The sequence below is a fragment of the Opisthocomus hoazin genome, chromosome Z (genome assembly GCF_030867145.1).
Source record: "Opisthocomus hoazin isolate bOpiHoa1 chromosome Z, bOpiHoa1.hap1, whole genome shotgun sequence".
In the NCBI taxonomy this organism is placed as follows: domain Eukaryota; kingdom Metazoa; phylum Chordata; class Aves; order Opisthocomiformes; family Opisthocomidae; genus Opisthocomus; species Opisthocomus hoazin.
The window spans coordinates 9,595,604-9,615,494 of NC_134454.1; the positions used below are offsets into that span (position 1 = coordinate 9,595,604).

The following is a 19,891-nucleotide window of genomic DNA, read 5'->3' on the forward strand; positions in this document are numbered from 1 at the left end:
TTTTCAGGGTATATGAAGCACCAAACTAAGTAACTTATCGTAGTAAAAGAAACTGTGACACTTGTTTATTTTTAATACATATGTTGTTTCATTGACCAGAAATCTTGCGCTTTTTAATGTGCCTGATTGCAGTGGAAAATTATCCTATAGTTGGATTACTGATGGTGTTTATATTTAGCTCAGGATTGCCAAAACATTTGGGTTATGATTATTTCAAGGGAGATTCTCTCTCTTGAAGGGAGATCCTGGGAGATAAGATTACCTTCTCCCCCTTGTCTGCTGATACTAAACAAAAAAAAAAAATTTAATGGTTGCATTAATGGACACAGCATTAATGGAATAGGAATGGGTGCACCTCTTTTACAGAAAGTTCATCAAATAAAGCTTTTATGTGTCAGTTTGTGTGGGGCAGGATTGCACACAGTGGACTGCCAAGAAGGTTTGTTCAGAAAGTAGACTTAGAGCTGCATCTGATTGTATGCTTGATACTGGAAACACAAAAATGTAATATTATTATTATTACACCGCATCCTTGAATACCAGTAGTGCCAAAAGACAAGGCTGGAGTCAAAGTTCTTGTGCTAAGCTTTTCACGAAAGGGGTACATATATCCTTGCCTGAGAACAGATACAATGAATTTAATGAAACTTAGTAAGATTTGAGTATTAAGCACTGTTTCCTTTTTGTGCCTAAACCTTTTGAAACGTTCAGCCAGCAAGTTTGTTGGGCTTTGACATCTGCTCCATTCTGTCTTTTCATAGTGGCAGTCTTCTGGTGATAGGAGACTGCTTGCTTCATGTATTTTCAGAGCCAAGGAATCAGATTATGTACAGATTCTATTTAAAAACAAAATACAATTTTAAAAAAGAATGACAGACAAAACCCCCACAATTCTGTTCATACTTTCCTTGTCCAAAACATGGCTGAAGTGTTCATGTAGTTGAACACAACTGTGTTGCAGTTGTTAAATACCCTCATTTAGTGCTTATGAAGGAAGTACAATGGGCAGTGGAAACTCTTAAATATGAAAGAGATAAAATGGGAATATTAAAAATAGCAATATACCTGGGATTTTTTGTTTCATTTGAAGTTCAATATCAGATTTGTAGCATGTTTGGAAATGCTTTCTGTAGAGCAGAGATTCATTAAAATTACTGTTGCGGCTAAAAAATAAACTGTCTGGTAAACTCCACTTTAAGGAAAATGTGGAGCTATTACAAGTCAAAAACACTTACTGGCTTTCTAAATTGCAAGGACATACAATGATCCTTCTTAGAGAGGAGCAAAAAGCTGCATCCTTACAGTGCGTTAATGTCTACCAAATTGAAAATTGTTCATAGGATACTGTATGTTTTCATCACTGACTTCTCTGTCATCGCGGATGTGTAACTTTTCTGTACTATTGAGAAGCTACTTCTTTAGTTGGTGACACCCAAAAAGGTATTTTACTGAAATGTCTTTTTCTGCTCACATCTTAGGTCTTTCTGAAAGAATACTTGATAACAATAATAAAATAAAATAATAAACAAAAGACTGCTATCCACTTGGTGTTCACAGTTGCATTGTGTTAAGAAAAAGGCATTTCTGTATTTGGTAGCATGCTAGTAGGGTATTGTTCACCTCATGCAGCGACAAATCATTTTTAGTGCAGGGACAGGCTAATAGTAATCTTGTTGACACAAGCTAGGCCAGTAAATATTCAATAGCTCGTAATTCTTTCCTTTCCTTCCTTTACTTAATGTTTCTTTGAAGTAGCATGTCCAGGGAGGGGGGGAGAGGAGTGGCGGCTTTTTGGATGGGTTTTTTCAGTGCTGCTGTTCAAACACTTGACAGACAACACGAAGAGCTTCCATGATGCCATGATATGTGCTTTTACCAAGGCTGGCTAAAATTGTTCATCCCCTGTCTTTGCTTTTAATTTTCCATGCCTTTCTGTACCTGTTCTTCTGTGTGGTGAACTGCTGAGAGTACAGGCTCATGCTGGCATTGTACTGGCATAACAGCACTAGGGCTTCTAAATGCAGCTACAGCATACATTAAAGATAGTGAGCTGGTTTTAACTTAAGTAAACAGCTTTTGTTATGGTTCCTACTATCTCAGTTAGTGTGTTGTAACTTGTGTAAAATAATGCTTTTCTCAGTGGGGGCTTCCTGCACATATGTAATGGGTTTTACGGCAATATTTTTTTAATTTTGTTCATCACAATGTAAGAATGAATCCTTATGTGTTCAATCAAAATAGACTGAGGTTAACTCAGTAATACCATTTTGAAAACATATCTTGGATGAATTCGAGGACTATATACAGTTTTATGTTTAAACAGACATGTTTAGTGTGAGGCATTTCTTTTGGGGTTGTCTTGTGGTGTTTTTCCCAAGATACTAACTGACCTGTTTTTTTGTCCCTCAGTGCCTTTGCTACTCTGGAAGAGGAGGCTTGTACAGAGCTTGTTCCTTATCTTGCATATATACTTGACACTTTGGTCTTTGCATTTAGTAAATACCAGCATAAAAACCTGCTCATTCTTTATGATGCTATAGGAACTCTGGCAGATTCTGTGGGACATCATCTAAATAAACCAGTGAGTATATCTTATGTTCTATAGAAGCACTCATCATAATTGAAAAACTGGTTCAGTGTTTTTTGTAGTGTGCTTTACCAGGAATGCTGATATTTCTGTGTAGGTTTTGATAATACTAATTATTTACAGGTAAAATACATAGACAGCGTGTAATTTGCCCACTGCACAAATATTTGCCATTTTGAATAAATGTTTGTGTATGTGTTGGCTTCTGAAATGTGCTTCTCATCTCGTGTTCAGAATTTTTCAGCTTAGAGGAGATACATATATCAATAGAGATATGAAATGGGACTTCAGAGACATTGGTGGAAGGTGTGTTTTAATTTCTAATGACCACACTTTTTTCGTAACCACTTTCAGTATAGCTAAGGTGCTCTCTGTGTCTCTTTCCAATGTATTGGAGCATTTCACTAGAAATTGTTTTATCAGGGAGTGAAACATCCATTCTTTTTGTATATAAAACTACAGAATCCTTTGGACAAAGCAGAGATAACACACAGGCAAATGTAGTTGGGGTTTTTTTGGTGTATGTATATTAATTAATAGAATATGCATCCATGTCATGTACATCTTATGATGGTTATTGAAATTTGTCTTATTTCTCTATAGTGCTTCCCGTGACATAGACACACTAGAATAAAACAATTTGAGTTGTGTCCATGGCATTTTGCTTGCCATCGGAGACCCCATACCATCAAAGGACATCTTTCTCAGTTTCTCTCTGGCCCTGGCTGCCTCAACATTTGACAGCACTGGGAGGAAACTAAATAGGAGCTCCTGGTGATAGTGGGGCTTTCTTCAGTCACTTAAAATTTTGTGTCTTTGGACGTAGCATTAGCTGGCAGCATGTGTTGGCTCTTTAGATACCTTTTGGGAGAAACAGCACTGTAGGGGTTTCTTGCTCAGTGTCCTTATGACGTGGTTGTGCAGTGGCAGGGAAAATGCAACAGCTTTATACAGAATGGGTAAATGTGTCCCTCTGGAGGGACAGAAAATTACTTTCTTAGTGGATGATTAGTTGCTTGAGAAAGAAGTTTCAGGAACTTGTGGGGAATGGGGTTGCAGCATTAGGGCAATGGAAAATGGTTGAGAAGAGCACGTGGCAGGTGCACAGCCAGATTGTATTGCTAGTAAAAACATTTTCCATAGGCCCTGAGGCAGTCATATAGATCTCTAACAACCCAGGCAGCTATTGAAAGTTGCTAGACTGAAACCAAACCTGGAGCAAAAGATTCACTCTGCAAAGGTACTTACATGCTTCAGCAAAAAATCTTAAGACACAAATTGTAAATTCTAAAATTAAACTACTTCTAAATATTGCAACAATGATTGAATTATGGTACGTCAGGGGACATTTTGCTGAAAAATTAGAATATATATCAATACGTCCACTTTCTAGCTTTGAAATAAAATAGCATGTGGTGAAGTGTTTCAGCAGCTGATGCATTTTCATCCTAAACAGGAATATATTCAGATGCTAATGCCTCCATTAATCCAGAAGTGGAATATGTTGAAGGATGAAGATAAAGATCTCTTCCCTTTATTAGAGGTAAATGTTAAAATTAGAAAATTTTTAATCAACTTATTTTAGCAATTGTACTTTCTACTAAAGATGCTCCTGCTAGGAAATGCGGCTATAAAAACTGACAGTGTTAGGTATTTCCCATTGTGGAGAAAAAGTTATGACGGTAGTAAGAAAACTTTGAGAAAATGTCAGTATGTTTTGCAGAGGGTCGTGGTTTGTTTTTTTTTGGCCATTCTGGAGTGTTTTCTTTGATGGGATTCTTGTAGAAAAAAAAAAGAAATGTTCCATCCCCCTTTTATTCTTGTGTTCTCTCTCTTTGCTGTCCCTTTATCCCTCCATTAAAACTATTGTCACACAAGCTGAAGGTATGAACCAGACCATGTAGTCTATTCTCTTTACTTTCCGAGTATGAAGCAGGAAAACCACCTACAGAAAAATTAGTTTCATAACTCTTAGGTAATGTTAGGGCTTGTACATGGTCAAGATACTGAAGCTTAGTGTAAGTTCTGGCTGAATTATTATAACTGGGTTTGTATGCATTTTTTTGGCTACCTCTAAGAAGATGCTGCTGCTGAGAAATTTTCTCAACTGGCATACGTAGGAGAGAGTAAAAACTTGCTCATAGTTGCCTTGGCTCAGCTAATCAGTACTGCCTTTCTAGGTTATGTTTACTTAATAAGTTTCATGCAGGTGTACTTAAAATGCTAATATCTTTTAATTTACCTCTCCAAAGTAAAAGGCACTTCAGAATGTGAAGAAAGGTAGTGACTGTTTTCTCTTTTTTTTTTTTTTAATTCCAGTGCCTGTCGTCAGTTGCTACTGCTTTGCAATCTGGCTTTCTTCCATACTGTGAACCTGTGTACCAGCGCTGTGTAAATCTGGTGCAGAAGACCCTTGCACAAGCCATGGTATTTTTCTATTGCTATTCCAATGTTTTCAGAATGTCTTCTTAAAGCAAGATATTAACTATGTAAAGCTATGGGTTTGCAGGATTTGTAATATAATCATTGAATATCTAAATAAAGCTGCAGTTCTGAAACTTTTTTTAACGCATACCCCTGAGAAAATACTTGTTTTGAAAATGTGTACTTGTTTGTTGCAGTTGCATAATGCTCAGCCAGACCAATATGAGGCTCCAGATAAAGATTTCATGATTGTGGCGCTTGATTTACTCAGTGGTTTAGCTGAAGGACTTGGAGGCAACATTGAACAGCTAGTGGCTCGCAGCAATATCCTGACACTAATGTACCAATGCATGCAGGTGAGATGAGTAACCTGTTTGATCCAAGTATTTTCTTTCTTAAGAGAATCAGAAGCACTTCTAGAATTGTCTTTTTTTTCTTCCTTTCTTTAGGATAAAATGCCTGAGGTACGGCAGAGTTCTTTTGCATTGTTAGGTGATCTGACAAAGGCGTGTTTTCAGCATGTTAAGCCTTGCATCGGTATGTTTCTTTTACATATTAAACAATTGTTTTACAAACTGATAAGAGGCTGGTTTAACCACTGTTAAGCTCCCTATTCTGTGGGTTGCCATTTCGTGGCATTGTAAATTTTCATTTTGCTTTATCAGCAAGGGTCTGTAGTCTTTTTTCCTTGGAATTGTGTCTTTAAAAGACGTGTTCTTATTTTTGTAGACAGTGAAAAAGTTCATTTTTGTCCTTGATTTTTATAATGTAACAAGCTACCTGTTGTGCTGGAATACAGCAAAACAGGTGTACTTAGATATTGATTAGAATAGATGCTTGTTTTGATAAATTCTTGAATTGATAGCTTATGTTCTACTAGAATCTATTGTTATGTAGAATTATAAATATACACAAACATATATATATATATATATATAAAAATCAGAAAACTTGGCTAGAGGGTAGGTTTTAGTTTGTTTTTTTGCTTTGTTTTCACTTTTGGTAGGGAAGTAGCATCAGTTATACACTTCCATGATATTTGCTGTCTTTTCATTCATATACCCTTGAGATACATTTAACTTGCCAAATGAATGCTTGGATAGGATTGGAATTTAAAATTTATTTGGCAGATGTTAAAGTCTATCTTTGACTAATTTTTTCTTAAAATTTAATCAAGGGCATGATTGCCTTCTAGGCTTCATTGTTTTTTCAAGCATAGCTGAACACATAGCTATCTAGGTGATTTAAGGGTTGTTCGTCTGTGTTATAAAAGTGAAAGTACTTGTAGCTGGGTTTTTTATTTCTTCCTGCTTCCCCTCTCTCCCTCAGCCCCAGCAAGGGGAGGGGAGAAAAAAGGTTTCTAGAGTTACATAAAGATAAAGGCTATTAGAAACGTTTTAAAATCATAATTTTTGAAAGATTTGCGTTGATCTGCTTAGGTTCTAAAATCCAGGTTAAGCTGATATGTAGCAGAAATATAGCTCTTGTTAATTCACGTGTAACACTTTCCAAGCATTTAGATAGGTTTACATGATTTCTTTTTAAAACTTCCCCCTCCTCCTTCCCCCTGATCCCATTACCGTAATGGGACAAGATGTATGTATTGTGTGATGAGATTTTAAAATGTTGTTCTTTCTAGCGGATTTCATGCCCATTTTGGGAACCAACCTAAACCCTGAATTCATTTCTGTCTGTAACAATGCCACATGGGCAATTGGAGAAATCTCCATCCAGATGGGTAAGATTTTTTTTTTCTTTGAATTTCTGCACATTTAGCATGGTTTGGATGTTTTTGGGGGGGGTTTCTAGTGATACTTTCATCTTAAAATTTAAATTAAATTTGAGTTGCTTGTCCTTATCAGTAAGTTCAATGTACCAGATCTATTTAGATTATGTATTTAATGGTCATTTTCTTCTGAATCTTTATTTTTTGGCCATTTCAGGTATAGAGATGCAGCCTTATATTCCAATGGTGTTGCACCAGCTTGTAGAAATAATTAACAGACCCAACACACCAAAGACGTTGTTAGAGAACACAGGTACCCAAAAACTGAACCATACATGGTGAAGGGAATTAAGATTTTATTATCATGATTTAAAAATTTGCATAGGGGAACGACACCAGAACTGATTTTATTGCTGTGTATTTGGCTTTTATAAGCAAAAGCAACTCTGTTTTGCAGAAGCTCTTACAAGTCTCAGTCTTTTAGCAAACCATCTATCATATATCTAGATTCTTGAAGTTATTGCTTTCTCACTTTTATAACGTATTATATTTATTTATCACCTGTTTAATTAAGTATTCTTCCAGTTTTGTGTTGAATATGACAAATGTATGCAGTAACACTTGAAGACTTAGTTCACACTGATTTTAATGTATGCATGTCCTTACATTACACGTGTGTACTGTATATATATGTCTAGTGTTTGAAACAAATGTAATTGGCATATATAAAACAAATAATGACCTCTGAATTTACAAAAAATGCACTTTTTCTTTTTTTTTTTTTAAGATAAACTTGTAATATCATGCACAAAAATCTAGATCTGTGATGACAGTTTTACCACAACATAACTGAAATAATGTATAACTTCTGTTACTTGGTCAGTCAATAACAAATTTCTGAAAATAATTCTAATAATGGCATGCGTGTTTTATGTTCTGGCTCACAGCTTTGCCTTCCAAATTGGGAGCACCCTCAAATGCCTTACTGAATCAGAATTTCTGAGGCTTGTTTCTTTTGCATTTATAGAGGGCACGTTCTGGTATGAAGAGCACCTTCCATACTTCAGCAAAACTTTATGAATGTTTTGACACATTTCTGGTTTACTGTTTTACAAATTAAGAATTTTTTTTTTCTCTTTCAAAACCGTCTTGTAAGAAAATTATGGTTTAGTCATTATACCTGACATGATTGAAAAATATGCAAATTCAGTGCTACAGTTACATTTTTTGAGCTAAGCAAGAAATAAATTGGAGAGAGATTTTTCAATGCATGTTTTTCCTCCAGTGTTCTCTAAACTTAAAATCAGCACTTTCTCTGCCCCCATCCCTCTGTTTAGTATGGAAGGTGAACTTGAAGGAGGAATTACTTAGTTGTCTGGCATACATAGGTGCTACTTCTTTAAAAGATAATTTTGGAGCAAATACCTACTTGTTGTGAAATATACCATGGAATAGTATAGCAATATAAATTTTCTTTCCCCTCGCCCCTGCCCTGACCCCTTGCTCTGCGCTGATGAATGTGTAATACCTGTAACTGAGAGGCATCCAGTACATAAATGTTTGCTTCCATCATTGTTAGAGAATTTTTGGAAGCATCCAAACACTGACTGGTTTTTTTTAAATTCTCCTGATAGTTACTTAAATGTGGATGCTTAACTGCAAATAAATGTTGAGTGTGGTGTACTTATAAGTTTGTTGTGGGATATTGTGCTGCATGCCACTAGTATGTGCAAGAATATTACTGTTTTCTGCTTTAACTTGCTATGTAATGAGTTATGAAACCAATTCTCCTATGGAAACATGAGACCACCTTAAGTAAATGTAATTGCACAGAAAATAACTAGTACGTGCCAAAAAGTTGAGCTTTGGCAGAGATTACTATTCCTTGTACAGACTGTAGCTGTGAGAATTTACAGATAAAAGTGTACTTTCATTTGAAAGTAGGACTTCAAATGCAGTTTTATAAGTTAGATCTGCCGAAAATTATAGACACTGTGTATTGAAATGGAGTTACATCAGGGCAAAACAGTACATTACCAGTGAGCTGCAGCTTTTATGGAATGAGTACATTTCAAACTCTTAGTATATCCTACACCAAACTTCTATTGGAGAAAGCATCATCTGCTTTATTGCATGTTTCATGAAACTGTTCACAAATGCCTGTTAATTAGAGTGTTGCATAGTATGTCCCTTGAACATAGGTTTCCTTTCTCTGCTTCATATGAATCTGCTGGATTTTAGTATTATTCATGTATTTTGCTTCAAGTAATCCTGATACATTTTTCCCCACCCTCTCCTTTTTCTAAAGATTAATCTTTTGTGAGTTGAGCAAACACCATTAAAACACATTTGTGTGATGATATTTTCTTCAGTCTGTCCCTTGGAACAAAGGAGCAAACTACCTAATCATCTAATTCAGCTATTTTGCTTTTCATGTGTCCTTATGCCTTGCTATCAGAAGTCACATTCTTATATGACTTCTATGAGGAAGCCTTTTGTGAACAGGAGAAATATTGGGATTAAAGAATTAATCTGCAGTCACTTTAAATTAAAATCTCTATGGGATTATGAAGAAAACAAATATGTGGTGCTCTTTGAGAAGTTTCATCTATTTAGCATTTTTAAAGAGACCACAATATTTTCTATGTAAAAGTATTTATAAATATTTTTTTGCTGATAGAGTAGGTCTATAAAAATCTTTAATTCTAAATATTGAAAAAAATAAAATGTTTATAATACTTTGTACTAAAACTGAAAATGATTAATTCCTTTTTATCAAGACTATCCATAACAATACATTGGAATAAAAACTTCAAAATGTATGGTAGGTAAATTTGCTGTAAGACATTACTCTGAAGAAGGCAGAAAGACTGCTTACATCAGAAAGCCTTTGGATTTTAAATTGTGTTTTTGGTGTTCTCTCATTTACTTCTTTAATTTTTCTTTTACCCTGGATAGTATGCCATGTACGTTGCTGCCTCTTATTTAGGGGGTGGTAATAAACAGCACTGGTGAAATCTTATGTTTATTATCATACACAGATTCTGTTGGTTTCTGTTTCTGAGTTATTTGTTGTTTTTTCTTTATTTTTTCTCCTCCCCCTTCATTTGCTCATGTCTTGGTTGGCGTTTGGTGGTGTATAACCGTGATTGCGTTACCTTAGCAATAACAATTGGTCGTCTTGGTTACGTTTGTCCTCAAGAGGTGGCCCCCATGCTACAGCAGTTTATAAGACCCTGGTGTGTATTATTCAATCTTTTTTTTTTAATTCATTTTTCTTCACTCTCTTTCTTTCTTTCTTCTCTCTATCTCACTTTTAGATATATTTTCAGTTGGTTACAAAATCTCAATCCTTAATCATTGCCAACCATGTGACTAATCTTGTCCTATCAGGTTTGTGAGTTTTTAGTAGCACCGTCATGTATTCTTTATGTTGTGGCTAACGACTAATTTATGCATGGGATAAGATTGTCACATGCTTGCTGTGTTAAAGCTTGACTATGAAAGAGCATTTTAAAATCCACCAGAATGATAATACAATGCATGCAAATACTGTATAATTTAAACCGTGCATTACTTTACTTAAAATTCAGTCTAAGGCTTGAATTGCTGTAAGGAATATGTTTATAGATTTGTTATGTATAAAATAGCTTGCTTGCTGCTGTAAAAGTTAAATAACTGTTCTGTAAGTGGTATCTGACATAATTCATACTGTGATAGTATTACATGTTCCGCTTCTAATAATGATAGTTTCTATAAATATTTCAGATACATGTTTCTTTTTGTATTTAATGGAATACAAGTCACACTTTCTAACTGTATATAGTGCAGCAAGAAAACAAGATTCTGGAGATGATGCCTAATGGGAATATGCTAGTAAAGACTGTGTGCAAAAAGTGTTTTTCAAAGTGTTGAAAATAGTGTTTTGGATCATCTTAGCAGTGTGACTTATTCCATCAAATACTGCCATCTAGTTCTGATTTGATTGAGGAAAAAGTAATAGAGTTAGCTAAGTTCTGCTCTCCAACTTGCTAGGTGCACCTCTCTGCGAAACATAAGAGACAATGAGGAGAAGGATTCAGCATTCCGTGGGATATGTACCATGATCTCAGTCAACCCCAGTGGAGTAGTCCAAGTAAGATGCGTGAACAGATCTTAACTTCTTTTCTTTAACTTCTTTTCTTTTCTTTCTCATGTGAAATTACAAAAACATTAACCATCCCTTCGTTCTTAAACTTGGATGGGGAAGATTCTGTTTCAACTTTGCATATATTGCTTAAATAGTCAATGTGACATGGAACATGCATCTCTTTAAAATAAAAGAAACATCTGAAGAATAGAATGACTTGCTCTTTAGTCTCCACACCTTCAAAGTAAAGCGGTACCAACATAATATTTCCTAAGAGGAAAATGAAGGTGATTTTCTTTCTCTTCTGGCTGGAACTCTTCTTACTGAAACACAAGAATTGAGCCTCTACCTTGTTTTGAGATTTTCCGTTCATTTCACTTATGCCTTATTCTGTACTTAGCATTTCCCTCTTCTGCTTTCTATTTGCTCTTTCACATAGCTTAAGCAGAGGGAATAATCACTGATTTCATTATCCCATCTCCCCTTCTCTGTAGTTGTTATCCTCAGTTCCTACCCTAAAACATGTGCATTATCAACTTAATGACTAAATACTGGTGTTTTAATGGTGTAGTAGGAGGTAATGCATGACAGCAGATGAACGAAGTGTAGGGGTTTTGGGGTGGCTTCAGTTCTGAACCTGTATGATAAACATTCTGTGTGTCCCAGAAAAAACTTCTAACTCTGCTTAAAGAAATACAACAGCTTGTTTCCCATGCATGAGGGGAAAATGGAAATGCATGAGAGAGAGTGTGTTGTGACTGTGGTCTCGAGTTTATTGCTTGTTATTTAAGCGATTGGTTCTTGAACTTAGTATGTGTACTGAAAGATTTAACGTTAGATAAGTGTGGTGTGGGAGGGGAGAGGGTGCTTTTTTAAAATTTTAATTTTATTTAATTAAAAAACTAGTTAAAGTTATTCCTGCACTCAGCTATTTCTATTTCTGAACACTTAGGCATACAATAACTTACTGTTATTGTATGAATTAACTGGAAAATAAATACATAAAAACAAAAGCAGTTGTGAATTAGGATCAAAGACCCTGCATAGTTCATAGAATGAACATCAATCGTTGTTTTCAGACCTATGAATTGAGGTTTCTAACTTATGTGATGTTTAATCTTGTAGGACTTTATTTTTTTTTGTGATGCTGTTGCGTCGTGGATTAGCCCAAAAGATGATCTCCGAGACATGTTCTGTAAGGTAATGTTTCTAATATATTCTAACAGTGCTTGTTTTGGATCCTCTGTTCTTTTCTTACTTTCTATTTCCACTGTTGGCACTTACTGTGTTTGTGGTCATGTAGGCTTCTTTGCAAGGTCATAAATTTTCATACAAAACAACATAAAATTCCCGACTTTTTTTTTTTAACCTGTGTTTTCTTGTATGCATTTTCGTTATTCCAAACCTTTTTCAATGGTATTGAAAAGTCCACTTGAGATATTATTCAAAAGGATAATCATCCTCAAAGAGCTTTTCATAATGTACAACCTACTATGTTTTGCCTGCATTTGGAAGAACAGGGGTTTTATACCACATTTAAGACTTTTTTTCTAGAAAATGAGATTTGTATGGTTCAAGACTTTTTTGCCGTGAAGATGCCTACTTTATTTTGGAGAAATAGCTAGAAAATTGCAAATGAAAAATATTGCATGGTATACTGATCTGTTTCACTTGCTCCTGCCATAAATAAATTTTCGGGATTGCTTATTTGTCCTCAGAATCCCTCTTGGATGAGAAAGTTTCAAGAAACTAACGTACGGTTATACCCAAGAACACATCCCTAGACAAAGCATCAATGGAATTTAAGTGAAAGGACTGTTTGCCTTGTGTAAAATCAGAAAAAAAACCTCACCCAGAATGTGATATAATGTGTTTTGGCACTAGTGTCTTAAGTTTAAAAAAAAAAAAACAAAAAATAAAACAAAACAAAAAAAAAAAACGAAACTTACTTCAGTTTCCTGAACAGATGCTGTTACCTTTCAGTACTGTGGTTCCCTTCATAAGCTGTAAAGTGAAATCTTTGGTTTTAGGAAGAACGTACGTCCGAAGTTCATGATAATCCCCTTAAAGCAAAAATGGAGCATATTCCTAAGTACTTACTAGGATCATGGGTCAGTATTAGTAGTTCTTTGAGTAATGCCATGTGTGAGCAGCAGAACAGAAGCTAGAACTGTTGTGTCCCGTCTTCAAGAGCAAAGCCAGAAACCTCACTGCCCTAGTTAGCCTCTCAGATAACTGGTCCGCTTCGAAGGAACATAGGTCCAGGAAGTGCGCAGCTGTGAGTATTCTAGCACGAGCAGAAGAGAACAGCAAATACTTACAAGCTTAAAAGGAGGTGCAGGATGCTGTCTTTGATGACTGTCCAAACTGCTCTCAGCGTTTTTCTGCACTGCTCCTTCAGCAACGAATAGTTCCCTCAGTAAGTTAGGCTCCTCTTTTTCGGATTCTTTCCAAGTTATCCATGTGGGATCTAATGCATTCAAACTAGATACAATGGTTCTTGGTCACTTGGCATAAGGATATCCTTGCTTTTTAAAGTGTCTTCTTTTGTGCTTTTTGCCACGCTAGAAAGGAGACCAAGCTTTCTTCAAGTGACAGTGTGCATATTTTTTCAATTACTTCCTCATGAATACATGATTGCTGTAGTCCAGTTAGATATTTTTTCCAACAATAATTATGCCTTTCAGGAACAATGGAAAAAACTGGATTTTCTCCAATGTTTCTTTTTTTCTTTTGGTTTGGTTTTTAGCATTAGAGCTCAGAGGTTAGATGAGCTGCCAGTGTTGAAATCTGACACATGTCCTCAGAATTTTATCACTTTTTATAAAAGCAAGGTATCTGAAAACTGTAGCTGAAGCTCACTTGCTAAAACTCTACTGGAAGATGATTTGAAAAGTGTTCTTTTTGTCATACCTGAACAGTCTTAGATTTTCAGTAGCTTCTTGGCAGCAGGCTAATCTGACTCTTCGGGTTAGGAAGGAGAGGTGGCCCTTCTTGTGGAAGGTCTGTTTCAGGGAGAAAAGCAGTTAGTGAACTGGTGACACTGTAATGTCATTACTGCTACATTCTGTTTAAGAACAGGTCTGCTTGAGAATGTTGTGTTGAGGGTAAACTCGGTACCATGAGCTTTAACTTTAACGTTGCCTTTTCTGTGAGGGTGTGTTCATGACAGGCTATTCCACAATTCAGTACCCTTGAGTTTAAAAAAGAAAACTAAAACTTTAGGCTCTGTTAGCATTATGTTCTATGATGAGGAGCCATTTTGTCTGCTTTTGTTCTTTCTAATATTTCTGTTTTAACGTGCTGGTTTCAGAACTAACATACTAAGACCTTTTTGATAGTGTCGTTTAATTTTCATAGTTTTCAGTTATTACATTGGAAGGTCCAGACTGAAACCTGTACGGTTTTTTTTCCCCTCTTTTGCTGACTTTTGACTGCGGCTGGCTCTGGATCTCTGTTCTTTCAAAATACAAAAGATTTTAACAGCTTCCTTTATAGTGACAGATGTCTTACAGGTTCCATGGAAAAAACAGAGCTCTCACAGGATGCTTTTGCATTTGTGCTAGAAATTGGCAGGCATTCATTCTGTCAAATGCTGGCTGCAGTTTTGGCTCAGCCATCTTCCCACAACATCCTAGACATCTAGAAAGGGAATACGAATACATTAATCTTAACACTATATAAACTGTGTCAATTGATCAAATGTTTAGCATTCTGAAATGGCCTAACTCAAGGTTGTAAGTCACCTTACTCATTAAAAACACATATAGATACGTATGCACACACTAATTTGTATGAGTAGCTGTATTCTTTATGTCACTCTTCAAAGAAAAAGCATTTTAGTAAAGAAAGACGTTACTAGACTTCCTTTCTTTCTTAGTAGTATTTCAGTGTTGGAGAATTTAAATGGACAGAGGTACAATTAAGCAGTTTGTGGCTTACTGCATATCTTGCTAGTAATAATGGTCATGTATGTAGTGATTATCTTGACTTCCCCCTCTTGTTTGTAGATTCTTCATGGATTTAAAAATCAAGTTGGGGATGAGAATTGGAGGCGTTTCTCTGACCAGTTTCCTCTTCCCTTAAAAGAGCGCCTTGCAGCTTACTATGGAGTCTAACCTCATGCACTGTAGCTGCAGTCCCATAATTAGAGGTAAGCACACAAATCTTCCTTGCTAAACAGAGCTGTATGACAGACTTCCTCCCTGTTTGCATTATATGAAACAACTAATTCATCAGACTAGAATTTTTCAGATACACTGGATTGAGATATCTTTCCTTCCTATAAGAAGGAAAAAAAAAAAAGGGATGATTGTGGACCTGAATGATGGTAGCTGTAGCAAAAGGAGTTGCATGACTCTGCTGTTCTTATTTTTACAGAGAGAGACAGAAAGACAGAAAAAGTGAGTGTATGATATGCATGGTAATGTATCAAGATAAGGCTGGAAGTTTAGGTGGTGTAAAAAAGTGCCAGTTCAGGTTTAATAAGCACAGTGATGGATGTTATCCTCATCATACTAAAGACACAAGCTCTCTTATGTCTTAGGAATTAGTAGATGGCACGTGTGGTCTAAGCAGGAGTATCCTCCAGGATCGGAAAGCAAGTTTGTTAACATATTTTAGCTGTGAGAATTCCAATATACTCCTAACTACATACTAGATGATCTGCACTCAGTAAAGGATGCTATGCTAATCTGTAACTCTGCTGTCACTGCAGAGCTTGATGTTTTGGGGAGGCTGATGTGTTTGTTATTGCCATGTTCCATTTTGTGCACCAGTTACAGTTCTGTGTGGAGAATGATTCAACTTCAGCAAAGAACAGTGATAGTGCATTCTAGAATATTTATATTGTTATACCATCTTACTTTGTATGCTGTCTGTTCACACTGTATAAAACAAATTTCCCATTCACTGAAATTATGGCAGTAAATCGTGCAATTCTGTTTTATTGTTGGACAACTATTTAAAAGTCAGCCTAACTTTTTTTCTAAGTCAGTGAAATAAGAAATCCTGTTTGAATTACATGCTTGATCTGAACAACGGATTAAAAATAAACCAATTTCAAAGATTTACATATTTATCAATGAGGTCACATTAGTTCTGACCTAAGGGTGTGATTTCCTCCTAATCAAGAGGAATCCAAACGATAAAATTCACCGTTATCCTTAGTTTGAACTGAGGAGACACTATGGCTATATTATTTAATCCACCTAAAAGTGAAGTTGTTAGGTCAGTAGCAGATATGCTTAATATTCTTCTACCTTGTAATTTTCTAAAAATGGAAAAGCTTGTTAGAATATATAGGTCTGCTTTTTATCTTATATCAGAGTTTAGCCACGATAGTGGAACTGTCAGTGTAGTTTTGAAGTGTACATTGTTGTGTCATGAATAATAGTTTACCTGAAATGAATTGGCTTGTCTCTTAAACCGACTTAAAAAGGAAAATCTAAGCATAAATTCATTTTTAAGTTAAAGGTTGGCACCTACTGCTTAAAAAAGGCAAAAAAGCTATTTGTTTATGCACAGATCTGTCAGTTAAGGTTCAAGGTGAGATTTAACTATACCTTTACCTTTTCCTTTTACAGGTCCTTCAGTCTGGGAGACTATGAGGGAGCCTCTGCACCCAGGGAAAATGTTACCCTTTACTGGGGGGAAGGGTAAACCAGTAGGGAATACAGTACAATCCCAACCCTACTGGGAGGGGCGGGAGGGAGGTGTTGCCGTCACTGTATTAAGTCGATGTTGGGAAATGTTTTAACATCTGGAGCCTTTGTGGGTGGAAATCTGTCTCCTATTACAACTCTGCACTGGATGTGAAGAAGAAAAAAAAAGAAGAATCTAGTCACAAAACAGCACATTTTGGAATATTGTGGGGAATTGTACCAAAATAAGAACCATATAATTGAACTATAGGGATACGTAAAGAGGAAAACTATTTTGCGCACAATAAAGGAAACCTAAGAATGGGGGTCACAAACAGTAAAAGGCTTTCTTTTTTCTTTGATTTTTTTTTTTTAAGTAAGGGTTTTCTATGTTGTTTCATCCTGCTTGATGGGATTCCTAGGTATTTGCATGTTAATGAAGAACTACACAAATGAATTTAGTACAGTTAAAATGCAGCTTGTGTCTGTATTATGAGCAGGCACTTGCAGTGTACTATATAGAAACCCCATCATAAATTAGTAAAGGTTAACTTGGATGAAATGAAGCAACCTGCAAGCTGCCAAATGAGTCACTCCTTTCATTTTTGGGGTAAGGGGAGGGATAGTTCAAAGGAAAGACTGACAATTTTTACATTAAAAAAGGAATTAAAGTAGGGGATATGATTTGATTATTGTACTTCATTAGATTTAATTTCTAGAGTAAGGCATTATTCTTAATGTGCAGTTTAAGGTTCAGGCATGCGTTCTGGCTCATAGTGATCAGAAGTAATTTAAATTAGTGGGAAAGTAGCATGCTTGCATCACATAGAGTGAAATTGGTATACATTTACCTATGTTGCGCCAGTTTTGTGTTGCAGTTTACCAATTCAATATAGCCCTGCATTTAAAATTCCTTTTTTTAAGATTCTGTGGATTTTATTTTTATTAAGAATATAGCTATAAAGTACTGTAGTTAACAATTAGGCCTTGAAATACCTTTTTAGGATCTTTTAAGAATAAGATTGATATTGTATTGTGTGTAACCTGCACAATGTGGAAAGCTGATATAGCTGTGCAAAATATTTGCCTCTGTGCTGTCAGTGTGATGTGCTTTCTGCATGGTTATATACTAGTGATTTTATCAGAATCTCTAAAAATGAGTTACATGGTAAGACCTGTTAAAGGCTGCATAAATGTTAGTTGGCACGTAAAGACAATTGTAGAAGTTGATGACATGATTGCTATATTTGTGTTTATTCCCACTCAACATATTACCTTCTATGCTTTCTTTTTGTTCAAAGCATGATCTTAAGGAGATGTTTAAGTTAATGGATGTAATGCAGGGTATCTACACTGTATCGGCGCATGTTGGTGGCCCTTTGTGATGTAGTTAAATGCACAAGGGTGCAAGTTTAAAGCTACAGAGTGAAAGTTGGTTTGGATCCTCTTCATTTCATTTGTTTAGCTTTTCTGTTGTGTTTTTTTTCTCTACTTATGTGTATTCCTGTGAATAAATCCTTGTTAAGTTAACCCTTTACTTTTCCTTCCATGTGTATTTTCTTATGTACTGTGAATGTGAAATCCTAACTGGTACACTTGATCTTGTGTCCATCTGAAAGTGGCAAGTCTTTAATAATTTAGATTGCCTAAAGAGTATCCCATGATGATAAAGGAAAATGGAGAGATTATTAACTCTGCTGGTCAGAGGTGAAGCCACACCTTTCCATTTTTCAAGTGCTGCATACTTAATCTGCAAAACAAAATTAAGCCATAACAGCCTTTTTATAGATTTAGTTTCTCACCTTTGCATTGCAGAATGGATACTGGATAACAGTTCTGAGGGTTTTTTTTGTTTGTTTGGGGTTTTTTTTAAGAAATTGCTCTTCTTTGCATGGTTCTATTCTTTGACTGTTGAATGATTTAGCCATTGCACTGAAGTGAGTGTGTGAGTGTGAACTTATAAATGCTGTTTAAAGGGTTTTGATTTTTATGCATGACAGCGTGCATGTTTTACATGCCCCACCCTGCCCTCTCCCTCCACCCCCCCCTTTTTTTTTGGCTTTGCAAATTTTAATGGAATATGCCTGAAGAATAGTTTGGATGTGTACTGTATGAAGTACATTCAGTAATGCTAGTACATAGTATTTATTAAATATGGTCAAAATTGCATGTGATAACTTGCTTTCAAACTACATGGCTTTGGTAGCAAATGCAAAATTCCTTCTCAACTAACAACTCTGAAGTAAATTAGTAGTCACTAAAACACTTTAAAACTAAATTCTGGAAGGAAAAAAAACCCTTTAAAATTTAGCAAGGTGGGACATTATTTTAGACTCAAACTTGCTTTAATTTTGAGTGTGTTTGAACATTAGGGAAGAGTTGCAGAGAAATGACATCAAAATGTAGGATATAAAACCTACCCAAATAATATTGTAGCATAGAGCTGGAATCTGAGTATAACTAAACTTCTTAAATTTCACAAAGTCCCTTTAACCAAATAAAACCACTCCACCTGACCTCAGATTAGTTTAGGGTGCCACTTGAGTACATACATATTTTAATAGATATTTGTACAGATGTGAACTGATCTGGTATAACAGCAAGGAAAATAATGAAAGGCAGAAATAAACAGTACTGACAAAATAGTCTTTTGTATCAGTAAGTTCTCTCACGGTATATTTTAAAGCAAATAAACCATATTCCTAACACATAATGTAACGCAGAGATTTGCAGAAGCCATTTAGGGTAAAATGTGAGGTAAGAAATGTTCTGAATCAGCATTAACAGTTATAATTCAATTATTGCATCATGGGATATATAAAAATCATCTTAATTCTTGTGGTGTAGTCTTGACAGTTCTTGAATGTTGACTGAATGTTTGTACTGGTAGAATTGTGAGTTTGTCTTTGTTACATTCCAGTGTTTCTGCCTCTTGGCATGCTAAAAGCACGGCTTACTTCATCTGCTCCTTACACACTGAATAAAGTGCTGTTAGTGTGCTAAACTACAGAAATAGCCGCTGCTAAGTAATGGTGTAGATTTTCTACTTGAATATTTTTGTTGTAGGAACCTCAGGAGGTCAGTGTTTACTGTTTTTATATATGCCTTTTTCCTGTTTTGAGTTTCCCTTTTTGAAGGATTCTGACAGTGAACAAAAGCTGCTGATCAACCTAAGTTGGTAACAGAAAGTGTATTTAAGATCCTTGTAAATGCATCTTTTTGGCAGTTCTAAATTGCTGTTAAATTAGTCTTAAGAGAAGTTCAATACTAAATTTTTTTCGTTACACGTTCAGGAAACAGCTCTCTTCATTTATTGAAAAAGATTAGCATAGTTCATTATTTTAGCCAGTGCAAGCAAAAATAATCAATTTTGTAAAGTTTTT

The 19,891-nt window shown here is 35.6% G+C and overlaps 1 protein-coding gene across 1 annotated transcript in view; it reads left to right on the forward strand.

The window, feature by feature from the left end:
• The window catches only part of TNPO1 (transportin 1), a 59,045-nt gene extending 41,007 nt beyond the window's left edge, over window positions 1-18,038 (forward strand). The window contains exons 14-25 of the mRNA XM_075447316.1: window positions 2,410-2,581; window positions 4,044-4,130; window positions 4,907-5,014; window positions 5,209-5,367; window positions 5,461-5,548; window positions 6,651-6,749; window positions 6,955-7,050; window positions 9,901-9,976; window positions 10,773-10,872; window positions 11,992-12,066; window positions 14,877-15,019; window positions 16,452-18,038. Of these exons, the coding sequence (XP_075303431.1) occupies window positions 2,410-2,581; window positions 4,044-4,130; window positions 4,907-5,014; window positions 5,209-5,367; window positions 5,461-5,548; window positions 6,651-6,749; window positions 6,955-7,050; window positions 9,901-9,976; window positions 10,773-10,872; window positions 11,992-12,066; window positions 14,877-14,984 (1,168 nt within the window). The 3' untranslated portion in view covers window positions 14,985-15,019; window positions 16,452-18,038. The remainder of the gene's footprint in view (window positions 1-2,409; window positions 2,582-4,043; window positions 4,131-4,906; window positions 5,015-5,208; window positions 5,368-5,460; window positions 5,549-6,650; window positions 6,750-6,954; window positions 7,051-9,900; window positions 9,977-10,772; window positions 10,873-11,991; window positions 12,067-14,876; window positions 15,020-16,451) is intronic.
• The last annotated feature ends 1,853 nt before the right edge of the window (window positions 18,039-19,891 follow it).